This window comes from Lichenostomus cassidix, chromosome 2 (assembly GCF_008360975.1).
Source record: "Lichenostomus cassidix isolate B80296 chromosome 2, HeHo_3.0, whole genome shotgun sequence".
In the NCBI taxonomy this organism is placed as follows: Eukaryota; Metazoa; Chordata; class Aves; order Passeriformes; family Meliphagidae; genus Lichenostomus; species Lichenostomus cassidix.
The window spans coordinates 41,612,736-41,626,245 of NC_139482.1; the positions used below are offsets into that span (position 1 = coordinate 41,612,736).

General features: G+C 36.1%; 1 protein-coding gene across 4 annotated transcripts in view; it reads right to left on the reverse strand.

The window, feature by feature from the left end:
- The window catches only part of TOPAZ1 (testis and ovary specific TOPAZ 1), a 43,626-nt gene that overhangs the window by 19,858 nt on the left and 10,258 nt on the right, over positions 1-13,510 (reverse strand). For 2 of the 4 annotated variants that reach the window (XM_085051204.1, XM_085051202.1), the window contains exons 4-8: positions 12,306-12,436; positions 10,240-10,301; positions 6,985-7,094; positions 4,673-4,758; positions 3,823-3,960 (exon numbers count right to left, since the gene is read on the reverse strand). In XM_085051204.1, the coding sequence (XP_084907330.1) occupies positions 3,823-3,960; positions 4,673-4,758; positions 6,985-7,094; positions 10,240-10,301; positions 12,306-12,436 (527 nt within the window). Of the gene's footprint in view, positions 1-3,822; positions 3,961-4,672; positions 4,759-6,966; positions 7,095-10,239; positions 10,302-12,305; positions 12,437-13,510 lie in introns of all 4 variants that reach the window. The other 2 variants (XM_085051201.1, XM_085051203.1) reach the window with 2 other exon arrangements.

Sequence of the window (13,510 nt, forward strand, 5' to 3'; positions counted from 1 at the left end):
AAAAAATCCACACCTAGAATGTTTTAATGTTATTTGGTATTGGAACATTCTTGTCTTAACAACTTATTCTGTCAGCTTTGTGATACCTACACATTTTGCTCCATCTCTGCATATGAAGACGTAAAGACTACTGATATTACATCTTAGAATTCCAAGTTAGGGAAGATCCCCACCCATCCTTTTAGAAATTATCTGTCACTTCTGGAACATTTACAGTCTCTCTGCACAACAATGTAAATGGGTCATATTTAATACTATTTTGTGAAATAGTGAAACATCAAGAGACAAAAAATGCCCTAAATTAGTAGTCATGGTATTACAGAACAGGTATTACAGGTTTATTTTTACATGCAACTTCAAAATGACGCAAGATTCGCTCACAAAGTCTGTTATACTGCAAATGAATTATCATCAAAGCAGAAGACACTGGTTTACGGCCAAGACATCTTTCGTTTTTTAAACCCATTAACCTGTTCAGATCACCAAGCCAAAAAATGCAAAAATTGTACATCTAAGTATAAATAAAGCTTATTTTTATTTTGAAGTAGTATTGTAACGTTGAACTATAGTCCAAGTTACACCTTTCAGAAAGTCATGTCAAATTTTTGACCATGAATATATGTGAAGCGTCACTTGGAAATAGGTTAATTAATTTAATCCAAATCTATACTCCCAGGTGGCTGAGGGCATTTCCGGAACAAACTTCAGCATGTGCTTACAGTATGGAAATTAGCTTGCTTTCTTTTGGAATCCGTTTTTCTCCTTCTTTGGACTGACTCCCAAAAAAAAGCCAAGATTGCATCTGGAGCACTGACTGTTCCAAGTATTCGTGAAATCACTTGGAAAACCCACTTGTAGTAGTATTTAATCATGGGACATGCTGTATTACGTTAATAAAAGAAACTAAATGTGTTAATTATTTACAGCTTCTAGAAGGCTTCAGTTGATTTAGTTGTCCCAATTTTGAAAGGTGTAACTGCATCCACAGACCATGTAAAAATTTTAATTCTGAGTTAACGGTAATAGATTTTGAATGAAGGTACATGAAACAGATGATTCTTATGTTCAAAAGGCAGTATAAATCACACTATTCTGTCATATATCAGTTGATTCCCTGACTCATTTAACATGACAATTTAATAAAAACCATAATAAAGGCCTCTATATCTTATACAAGTAACCAACTTTCCAGTAAAACATGGTCCTACTACAGTAACACAGAGGTGCTTACTCAGAAGAGCAAGCACAAGAATTCACTAAATACTTCAGCATCTCCCAGTCAGTGCACACTCTAATGGTTAATAAGTGAGGAAACCCCATACTGCATCCTTTCCTGCAGTGAGATCAAAACCAGGATCCATCTTACAGGATGTTTCTGTATGCTGTGGAATCTTTGAGACGCACACTCCCTACTCACTGCGGCTGAAACTGACCAAAAGGTTCCAGGTCAATTAGCGGTGGTTAGAGACAGTAAGAAAAGAACAGTGTGAAGTCTCATTTCTTTAGGAAGCCACATTAAAAAAACAAAACCCAAAAACCACCACAGCAGAAGCATACACCCAAGGTCCTGAAGTTGCAAGATAACACTAATGAAGACAGAAATCCTCCCATTTTGTATCCTTTTTTTTGCCAGTTAGGAGGTTCATAGCATCAAGGAAAGGGAAAGCATGAAGTCACAAAATGTAAAAGTTTCTTCAGTGGATAGGAGCCCAAAAAAATTAATGAGTAAGGCGCACAAAGCTAAAATAAAATCACAAAGAGAAATACAGCTTGCATCAAGACACGTTTTCAAACCATTTATTTAACCATGAAATCATTATCTATGCTACACTCTGAAGTGTCATTTGAGCAGAACAATTTATTGTATTAAGCTTGCTGTCTCTTGCCCTTTCACTGAGGACCACTGAGAAGAGTCCAGCTTCATCTCCTTTACCTAACTATCTCCATCAGACACTCATACATATTGTTAAGATCCACCCTCCCTTTAAATACTTTGGGAAGTATTCAAAACAGTCTCAACAAAACAGATTTCACTGTTTGAAAATGGAAGGCACCTTTAAAAAAAAAAAAACAAAAAAACCCCTGGTAACCTGTCCAACTTGCTGAGCACAAGAGAATGCTGTTTTTCAAAACATATGGTTTTATAAATTCAGGCACTGCTGTGCTGTGTGATCAACCACAACTGCAAAGTATCAAACACTAGGAAGTTATGCCTTAAACCATTAACCCATTACTTAATCAAAAAGAAAAAATGTCCATTATGGAGAAATGCATTTCTCTTCAAAAATCATTGTAACTATTATCACTGAAAACACAGCTCTAAGGAAGTGGACTATCAGTCTGCATCACAGTTCCTGAAGATTTATTCCTCTTGTATAAGATTAGATGCCTTTATTGCTTCTTTACCTGTTTTCCATTTATGTACTTTGGTGCCACCATGAGGTGCTTGGCCTATTGTAATTTTTAAATGGACAGGTCTAAAAATATAAATACATACACAAACAAAATTTAAGGGTACTTTTAGACAACAAAGAAAGTTTGGCTAGGTGGACAGAACAGTAAAAGTGTGCTGGAGTGCTGCACCACAAGTAAAATCAAATAGAATGGATTCTTAAGAGTTACAGGCAAATAATCCTTTAATGTGCCCATATTATAATGAAGCACTACAAACCACAATAATTCAGATAAACTAGCTGAAAATTACAAATCATCGCTACAGCCTACCAAAGATATATCGCACTTGAGAAAAAAGGAAAAATATTCCATACAAAACTACTCTCAAATTATCTTTGTATTTTTAAGATGTCATACAAATTTTCAAAGGGGTTAAAAAGCATTAGAACAAAAATAAAGCTTTTTTTTTTTTTAGATACATAGAGGAAAAGAGAAAACATTAAGAAAAATAAAGCCTAATTGCATTGAAGTATTTTAAAAATTCTGACGCAGTATATTTAAGACATAAGGAAGATGGATAAGCTCCTTTAGATGCTAATTGTTTTTAGCAATTATGTCTAACAGGTTAACTGCAAGTTATTTTTTACATTTCAATTCTGAATTTTTTTACTTACTGACACTAAAAATAAAACTGCCCTCATACCAATTAAGATGGTCAGTAAGAAATAAATCTTGTAAGACTTGATAAGGACAAGTTCAGATATTTGTTATTGTTTAGTTGTTTTAATGCTTTTGTTTCCTTCCAAGTAACTTACAAAACTTTCACCCAGCCAATTTCAAAATCTTATTACATGTCAGCACAATTAGGTTGCCTTGCACAGTTCTTGGAAGCATTAGACACATAATGTCTCTGTTAAATGGTTTGAAAACATATCTGCTTTGCCCATCATTAGAAAACAATTTCTACTTGCAAATATTACTAAAATTGTTGCTCCATTTAAGGAGATTACAGCTTTTTAAAACAAAATGCCCATGTTGCACTAAACATGCAGAAAGTGATATACCATAGATGGCTTTTGACTTTAACAATACATACGAAGTCTTTGCAAAGGTTTGCTTAAGTCTCTGATGCTCAGGATAGAAATGTCTCAGAATATGCCCATTCTACTACTCTGTATTTGTACAGCCTAATTCTTGATCTTTTGTTGATGTGTGCTCTCTTAAAACACCTATCAGCTCAAAATTATACCATATTTAAAAAAAACTTTAGAAGGCCTTGAGAGGAAGAATTTCTGAATAATTTTTTCATCCATCAATCTCTGTGATTTACTCCCTTTCCTTATATAAATGAACAAAGGAGAGGATGTTTTGCTTCTTAAAAAATGTTCATACTTACAACCTTTTCCTTACTTCAATAAATCTTTTTACCTTTTCATCCCCTTGTCCAGGAACATGACAGAACCAACATTTTGCTCTTTCACACCCACGTAAAGTCATGAAATAGTATCTGCAGTATTTACGGGGCAAATTAAGTGCATCAAGGATCTGCTGGACTGAATGAGAAGCCTGAAATAAAATATAATTACAACAAGCAGAAGCAGCCAGAATATTTCTTGAAAGCATACAAGCTTTTTTCCCCCCAGAATTTCAAAATATCTACAAATAATAAACAAAAGCAGAAAAAAAGTGATCTATAATTACGCCTCTGAAACATGCCTCATCTCTATACTGTACTTGCAGTGTTTCAAAGGACACAAAGATCAATCCCTTGTCATGTCATGTCTAACACAACAAAAGCCTGTCTTGAATACCATGAACAGGGATAATGCAAGGCCTGCTAAATGAGATGGAGAATGAGTAGAAAGGAGGGAGAAGGGTGCCAAGCTCCTGCACAGCTCTGAGTAACTATCTAAGAATTCCGGGGCATCAATTTCCTTTACACTTTTTCAGGGCCCAGCATCACAGATAAAGCAGGCTGTACTAAACATGTGAAGCCTTGTCTGCTTTTTAGTTCTACAAAAACCAATTAAAAAAAAACATTATTTGATTTTGCTTAAGCTGATAACAGAAATCAAGAAAACTCCAATGTGAATAGCTGTCCCTTCATCACTGATTTTTTTCTCAGAAATTATATTTACTCAGTGATAACATCTTTAAAAGTGTAAAAACATAAATATATACAGATTCATAATTTCTGACTTGATACATGGGCAACTGTCCAAATACCCATTAGAAATTTAGTACCAAAAGATCAGAAATTAAAGATTTAACAACTCACAATTGCATTTTTCTCCATCGTCCTTGGCTCAGTATCTCCACAATTCTTCAATGGCAGTACAGTACTTCTTCCTGAAGATTTGTAACCTAAAAATTAGAATGAGGGCAGCAAATCACATAATAAAAACAAATCACACTGAAACCATTCTCATTTATCTTATTTTCCTTTATATTTATAGTTCCTTCAAGTCACAGCAATGATTAATGAAAATTTGATTAATACAGTCTAAAGCCAGTAATTTTAAGTACAGTTTTCTTAATTATCCTAAAAGTGAGACTTTACACAAACTTCAAGAGTAAGCACATTTAAATTAAAAACTTCACTACTTTATCCAAGATTCCCACTCTAACTTACAGAGATAAGAAAAGGAATAAAATAATCCAGAAGTTTTAATTTCAAAAGGAAAAAACCCTACCCACTTTATCAGTAATCTTTGCATTCCAACATCACTAGCCCTAAATTTAAGCTATTTTTTCAGAACTGATAGAAAACCTTTCATACTCATATGTTTTAAGCAGTGCAGTAGCAAGCTGATGCCCAATGTAAGTTACTGGTTTCTTAACCATTAAATTTGGTTTTAGAACTTTAATTATTACTGAATGACAGCTTTCTTTCTTTGAAAAATGAATAATGTTAATGGGAGATAAAAGTTCAAATTTTCAACTCCATATCTAAAGACAAATGAGAGCTTTCAAATGCCCTGCTTTCTAGGATTCCCATCTGGCCCCTTCAAAGAACTGGATGTTCAAAAGACAGGGTGCTCAGCCCTTCTGACAAACTATAGTTACTAAAGAGCATCCAGTAATGAATATTCTACTAGACATTTGCACTAGGCACATTGTTCTTAATCTGCATGTCTTTCTGAACAGATAGGGCTATCACAAGATAGGAAGGAAAAGCACAGCATAGAACAATGTTATGTACTGCCACACTGCAAACCCTTGTGGAAGCGATGGTGCACCATTCGATAAATTCAGGATTGGATACATTTAGTGAAAAGAAAAAGACTGAGAAAACAACCAACCACTAGCTACAGATAAATGCCACTGAGAATTTGATCTCTCCCCTGGATTCTTACCATCCCCAAGCAGAGAGTTTTGACCAGGTCCTTTCAACTGAGAGCTTGTACTCTCCCTCCTGACTGTAGGTCAGACTTGTAGGGAAACAAGCACTAAAGTGAAATAGTCAATCCTGCCTGCACAGTTCTGGGAATAAAAGGTTGTTTTGCCCTGTCCTAGCACAGAAACACTTGCTTTGGCAACTTTCAAATGATTTTAAGAAGGAAGATTTAGAAGAACTCTTCAGAAGGTATATATGCTTTTGACACCAAAGACGAGCAGTTTCAAGCAACTGGAGTCTGAAGACATATTCAAACTTGTTTTTTATAGCATCTCTGTTTCTTGCACCAGCTGAAAATATTGTTAAATGACATGATGATAAAATAGTTCTATAAGCTCAGACTGACAGTACAATCTGAAACTAAACGAGAACCCCTGCCACTGATCGTAATTCAAGAAATCCATGTTTATAAACATCCACATTAATCAGTAATTCTAAAAACATTAACTCCCAAAGCAGCTGTTGCAAAGAAACAGAATGCAGTATCTATCCATAAGTAATCAATTCCAGGTTTTCTCTATCTTGTATGCCAAACAAACCATGCATTTATGTAAGGCTACATGTCCAGTTTGTTATGTGCAGTTTGTAATTATAGTTCCATTACATTATAATTTCTCTGGTGGCAGAGACACTAAAGAACTATCTGTCCCAGGTGTGAAGTATACTGGGTCAACATGAAGTGCTGTTTATTAAATCTACATAATTTCCTTGATTCAGTCTAATGAATGGCTCAAAAACATTTGAATTGGCATAAACAACAAAGTTCTGACCTTCAGCAAGGTGGGCAAACCACTTTGGCAAGTTTTGTTAAGAAAAACCAACAAACCAAATGTGCAGTCACATTCTCTGACCACAAATAAAGAAAAACAAGTTACTTGCTACCAACATGTCTCACACACAATGTGTCAGACTACTAAGAATGCAGGTACTGATGTACCATTAAAGTATCTGAGAATCATAAGTATCAAGATAGAATGATTTCTGTTTGACCATACCAAATAGAATGCTGCAAAAATCCAACCCAAAACCCCTCACTAGCCTACCATATGAGAGCTTGCACTTTTGCTTTTATATATGCAAAGTAAAATTCCAGCCAACACCTTCAGGAACTGAAGACAGTGCTTACGATTTCATAGGTAAATAAAGGACAAAAAAAAAAATTCTGAAGATCTCACCAACATAGCATGCAATACCATTTGTCCCGGATTTCATCACTGTACCTTCACTGAAGAGATTTAGTTTTGGGTCATTCAATGGCAATCCTGATAGCAATTCACAGTTCACGTTGTATTTACAGTCACTGCTGAGTATTTAAAAAAAAAAAAGTTAAAATTCATTTGTTTAACCAAATTAAACAGGTGCTTCTCTCATATACTGCATACCTAAAAAGGGGGATTAAGTGTATAAAATATTAGAATTTCTTCAGCAATTTATGCAACACTTCAGAGCTTGCTGTAAATTTAAATAGCTAGCAGTCCCAAGAATTTTACTTTCATTACTCTCATTGCTTGGTCCAATCTGATTACGATTTTAGCTGAGTTTTTTCTGCCCTAAGGCATAACCCCATGAAATTCAAGAAATACGCAGAAAAAGCACGTATGAACCCCCCCCCCCTTTTTTTCCCCTCCCACTATGCTGACAGGAAGACCGAGGTAATTTCTGCCACCTCTGAAGAAGCATCTACCTTGCTGTAGTTTGTTACTATCTGCCGAAGGAGTAAACCTTAAGGCTTTTCAAATTACATTTGAAGAGTCAACTGTTTTCTTCCCATAAAACTGACAACTGGGCTGAAGATTTAGGTGATTTCAAAGGGAACTCAAATGAAAGACTGTTCTGCCTTAATTCCCAAACGTGTACATTCCAGAGAATTAAACTGATAAAATGTGGCTTTAAAAAAATAAGCTAAAATATTGCTAGCAAAATACTTAGTAATCTCTTTCATATTTGTAAGTAAAGCCACAGGAAAAAAATCATCCCCTTTCATGAGATCTCCCTCCCTTTCACTTTAGAATCACAGTTCAGTACAAAGGAAATTTCATCTTGCTTGCTTCTCTGCAGACAGAAACAGAATTGCTATCTCCTCTGAGGGATTCTAGCTATTTAACACTTCTCACAGCCAGGATAATTCAACTTATTCCTAAACTTCAGGATGTTTTTAATACAATTTGAAATAAAAATGCTACAGCAGAGAGGAAGAAATTCCACCTAACCAACCCAAACTTATCAAGATGAATCTTTATTCTTGTCAATGCACTGGGTTGGTTTCCAGAGGGGAAAAATCTGCAGCTTTAGTTACTCAGAAATTTCAAGTTACCATGTAAACTCTTATGCTTCTTCATGGTGCCAGACTTAGATCTCACACAACAGGATTTTCATAGCAGCTTACTTTCAGATCTCTTCAGTCTAGACATGAAACTACACACAATTTTGCCAGGAACTGTAAACTACATAGCGCTACAATATTTTTTTTCAGTAACAGCATCACTGTAAGTGGAGTTTGCTAAGTAAGAACAGCAATTGTTTTCTAGATAAAACTTTGCAATGGTAACATTTTTGAGTGAAACTAGAGAAAATAGTACAATTCCAAACGAAGGCCTCTTCTCCAACCACACAGAGTACTGCATTGCACAGACATATTTTATCCAGCATAATCTATTTATTCTATAGTACAAAGAACTATTCATGCTACTAAGGTAAATTTAAATGGGTATTTTAGCAGAAGAAGGAACTTGGAGCTCTCTGGTGCATTAACGAAAAGATTCAGTATTCTCAACAGATTTCTGGCACACTCAAGTCTGTCACAGAAATGTGAGTGGTGCTGAAAAAAAAAGTCCAAAGAGCTGACTTTCTTCTGCATCACCTGAGGTTTCTTGATTATTTTGAAAATTACTGTGTCCTGGTTCCAGCCAAGACAGGGTTAATGTCTGCAGTAGCTAATTGGTGATTACTGCTCCTAAACTACAACACTCTGAAATATGTTATTTCTCTTCTAAATACTTAAGAATTCCATCTTAAGTATACCTGTCCTACAGAAAATTATTCTCCGTCATTTCTGGACTGCTGATCAATGCAAATTTCTTAGTCTGACACTAATTCAGGACAATTACCCACCATGTGAAGTTCAACAAGGGAAAGTGATGGATTCTGCACCATTCAGGGACAACCCTGAATGTATGGACAGACTGAGCAATGAGAGGGTTTGAGAGAGCGCTGCGGAAAGCGACCTGGGGGTCCTGGTTGATGGCAAGTTGGATATGAGTCAGCAGTGCCCTGGTAGCCAGGAGGACTACCAGTGTCCTGGGGTGCATCAGGCACAGCATGGCCAGCCAGGAAAGGGAGGGGATTGTCCTGCTCTGCTCTGCACTGGGGCAGCCTCACCTTGAATATTTTGTGCAGTTTTGGGTGCCACAATATTAGAAAAACATTAAGCTATTGGAGACAGTCCAGAGGAGGGCAATGAAGATTGTAAAGGGCCTTGAGGGGAAGCCAATTGAGAAGTGGCTGATGTCACTTAGTCTGTTCAGGCTGGAGAAGACTAAGGAGAGACCTCACGGCAGTCTACAACTTCCTCATGAGGGGAAGAGGAACAGACACTGATCTCTGGGGTGACCAGTGACAGGACCTGTGGGAACAGCCTGAAATTTTGTCAGGGAAGGTTTAGGGTGAATATTAGAAAAGGTTCTTCACGCAAAAGGTGGTTGGGCACTGAAGAGGCTCCCCAGGGATGTGGTCACAGCACCAAGCCTTAGAGAATTCAGGAAGAATTCGGGCAGTACTCTTGGGTACACGGTTTGACTCTTGGGAATGGTATTATGTGGGACCAGGAGTAGGACTTGATGATCCTTATGGATCCCTTTCAACTCAGCTTATTCAGTGATTCTGTGATTCTGAAAATCAGACTAAGAAACAATGTGCACAATAAACACCACAAACACAGCTTGAAGCTAGAAGAACAGCAAAGCATGTCCTTAACTCCATGTGACACGTTTTTAAGCACCTTTGTCTACTGCTGTACAAATATTTGTCAGCCTGAATTTGAATGAGATCTTTCAATTCCTTCATAAGCGGAAAAGAAAAATGAAAGCTTCATGATTTATTTATTACTGTTTTTTGGTTAAGTTCTGGTAAGTGCTATTGTAGCAAGAAATGCATCTTATGCAACACTCACATTGAGATGCAAAAGTGAGGCACTGTGATAAAGCAGATATATTTTGTCACCAATCAAAAGACAAAATAACCCCTATTGTCCTGTCAGGTTATGATTATACTTGTTCTGTACTTTGCAGAGTGAAATTATATTATTTCACTTATTTATTTTCTTCATCACATAGTTACAATAACACAGAAAACTGAATTAAATACTGATGGTGTTCAGGCAACATGACATTTCATATGTATAGCAAATGGGAAACACCACAGGTTACATGAAGGACACACACTACACATACCTCTTTTCAGCTTCACTCTTTTTATCTTCTTCAACATCAGGCACTCCATCTGCAAGCTCGAACTGTGAAGATATTTAGAAGTTATTTTCAGGTACAGCAAAGCACTATGAAGCCTTTTATGCTGTACTCTACAGACTTAGAACTGTTAGTGACCATTGGAAGGTGTGATAAGACAGTTCTAACTGTAGAAACTGTAATTTGGTGTGTAGGGTTACTCTTACAACATCTTTGTTAATGGACATAGTGCCTTTAAACTCTGTGTTCTTTAAAATAGTGATTGTTAATCAGAAAAAAAAAAAAAAGTGATGTGACTGTCTTCACTTCTCTTTGCTCCCACTGATAATCTCAGCAATTTTTAGGCCCACTGCCAGATTTTAACTGTGCCTGACAGATGTGTGAAGAACTACAAAAGTAATTCTATCAAGTTTAATGAAATTTAAAACTGAACCAAATAGGAATTTTGCTCAGCTGTACACGACTGTGTTAAAAAATCCCCAACAATATGGAGAAAAAAGACAGTATTAAACATATTTGGAGAAGAGAATCTAAAAAGACTAATGCAGAATGAAGTAACAGAATCCTGGCTTTCATCCATCATTCATGAAGTAACTTAGGACTTCATATTCTACCGCAAATTTATGATAGCCAAAAGAATTAGAGATGCATATGCTCCATCAGATTTCCAAACTTTATTTTACCAGTTCCAGAATATTTTTAGCATTTTCTCCATGGCTGGCTTTTGCCCTTTTCACAGGATTACTAACTGGAAAAACCATCAAAAAATCTGAAACCACCAAAAATCTTAAAATCACCAAAATCTGAAAATTTCCCCTAATGGTAGAGTACCTGCAACAAGTGTTCTGCCAACTGGATTTCCCCCACTGCTATTTTCTATCCACATACAGAGCAGGTTTAGCTAGGGCTTAGTGTGTATTTTGTGGTTTAAGTTTGGGTTGGGTAAGATTATTTGTACCTATTTTCTGCTGTCCAAAACAGCACAGAAAAGCAAGCACTAGGACACTGATTTTATAAAGCCACAGTGCTATGAAGCAACCCAGCCGGGACTGACCTAATGCAACAAGTACTCCACCTTCAGCAAACTGCACAATTTGACAGACCATTTTTGTCTCTCTAAAAGGTCAAACAACAAAATGGCACTGATAACTGTGTGAATTGCATGTTAGCAGCCCCAATTCCAATTGCTGAAGGAAATGTTTCTCTTCTTTTAAATGATTTTGAAAGGGTAACTGATTCTCTGCTGTTTGATTAATTTCTCAATTACTTACCAATTTTTAACCAAGTGAATTTTACAGTTTAACTGATCCAGTTAAAAACCATTATCCACTCTTGAAGTAGTGGAAAACTAAATGCTATCAGCAGCTATGTCTGAGCAGCAAAGAGATGTAAATTCTGATTTCTTATCAAAGAAGCAAATAGTATAAAACTTCAGCAAATCTTAAAATACTAGACATTATCCAAAGGAAGGGGGACAGAGCAAGTAGAAAGTCATAAAGTCAGTGAGCATGAAAATGGTTTCCTCTGAACAGCTAGGAAGTTAATATGTTAATGTAAAGGCCCTTTTGCCCAAGTAACAAAGCACAGAATGATCCTTCTTGGATGCACAATGGCTGTGCAGCTCTACAGCTTTCCAACACTATCCCATCATTCTGATACTGTGTGGTGAGAAGCATTTAACAGCAACTTTTAAAACTAGGTATGTTATGTAAAAATGTCACATACGCAAAGTAGTACTCATAGGTGTTCACTGGAACAGTCATTTTCATACCATTGGTACTACAGCATTACTGCAACAACAGATAGAACAATAACCTGTTTCATTTCAAATTTGAAGATGAATTATTAGTGACAATTTAAAAAAAAATCAAGTTCAGTTATGCAAAGATGACACTGTCCATACACAGTAAGCTATTAAATGCTAGTATTATTTTTATTAAAGGAAACTTAAGATTTTGTTGATAAAACAGCATCAGTAATTAAAATTATCCAATTATGTGGATTATAATTTCTTAAACGATTTAAGGAGAGAAAGCATAATTTCTCAGTACCTTTTCATCCACATCAAAACTCTCCAAAAGTTCATCTAGTTTGCTCTGTTTCCCATCTTTAAGAAAGTCCTCACTAACATCTCCCGAAGGACTGCTACCTCTGGAGGAGTTGTGGGTTTTCACATCTTCAGCTGAAAATGTATAAACACATTGCTTTATGTGTTTCCCATGCTGCAAGACAACAAAGCTTTTATTTCCTAAATATTACAAAGACTTAGTACTAATGACATTTAAGAACGCCTAGGACTTCCTAAATGTGAAATTTATATGGACAAATATTTCATGCTTAAGGCAGGAACCATTTCAAATAAATATTAGGCTGAATCTGCAATTAAAATTCTATCCAAGCTGTATGTTCTGTAATGGTCCTTGCACAACAGTACAACAGGTTCATTTATAGAATATTGAATTCACTATTTTAGAAATAAATTCAGTTAAGCTTTCTTTTATTAAAACACAGCCAAAGATGTGTGTAGTAATTTGCTAAGCAAAAAGACTTAGTCTGTCTTAGAAAAGGGCATAAGGTAATCATAATGACATGATGCAACCCTGAACTAAATATAAAACCCAGCAAGAATTCAGTGTTAGGAAATTTCAGCACGTTTTGCAGATGCCACAGGAAATGAGCAATACACCTGGCTGCAACTTTCTGAAACAGCCATTTATGTACAACAGAAAAGTTCTGTATAAAAAAGAAATTCGCTACTGGATCACATGAATGAGTTTCAACTGCAGTGCATTGTCCAGACACAGAAAGAAAGAATCAGCTTAGTACTGAAAGAGCTTTTGTCTTATAGTCACTGGTCTCTGTATGATCACCAAGTACAAGACACATCTGGCTGAACACAACATACATAAGATTCCCACTTGAAAGGTGAAGAGGATTGATGTCATCCAGAATATTTTAACTGTAGTAATTCTACCCCTTCTTAAATGGTGAAGCCACTAAGGCAAGCAGCCATGACCTCACTCCTGTAACACAGGACACCAAAGCAGTAACACATTTCTAAACTAATACATAGATAGTACTTAGCAATACCAGGCAGCTTTCTTTTGTTCTGTACAGGTCTTTTTTAAAAATCATGCATTAGTAAGTTACTGTGTGTATATTCATCTAAGATTGTGATGCGATCCTGTTTCTCAGATCTGGGAGGGACTTAACTTTTCTTTATTTTAAGCACCACAAAAAGAACCAAAGACTTTTA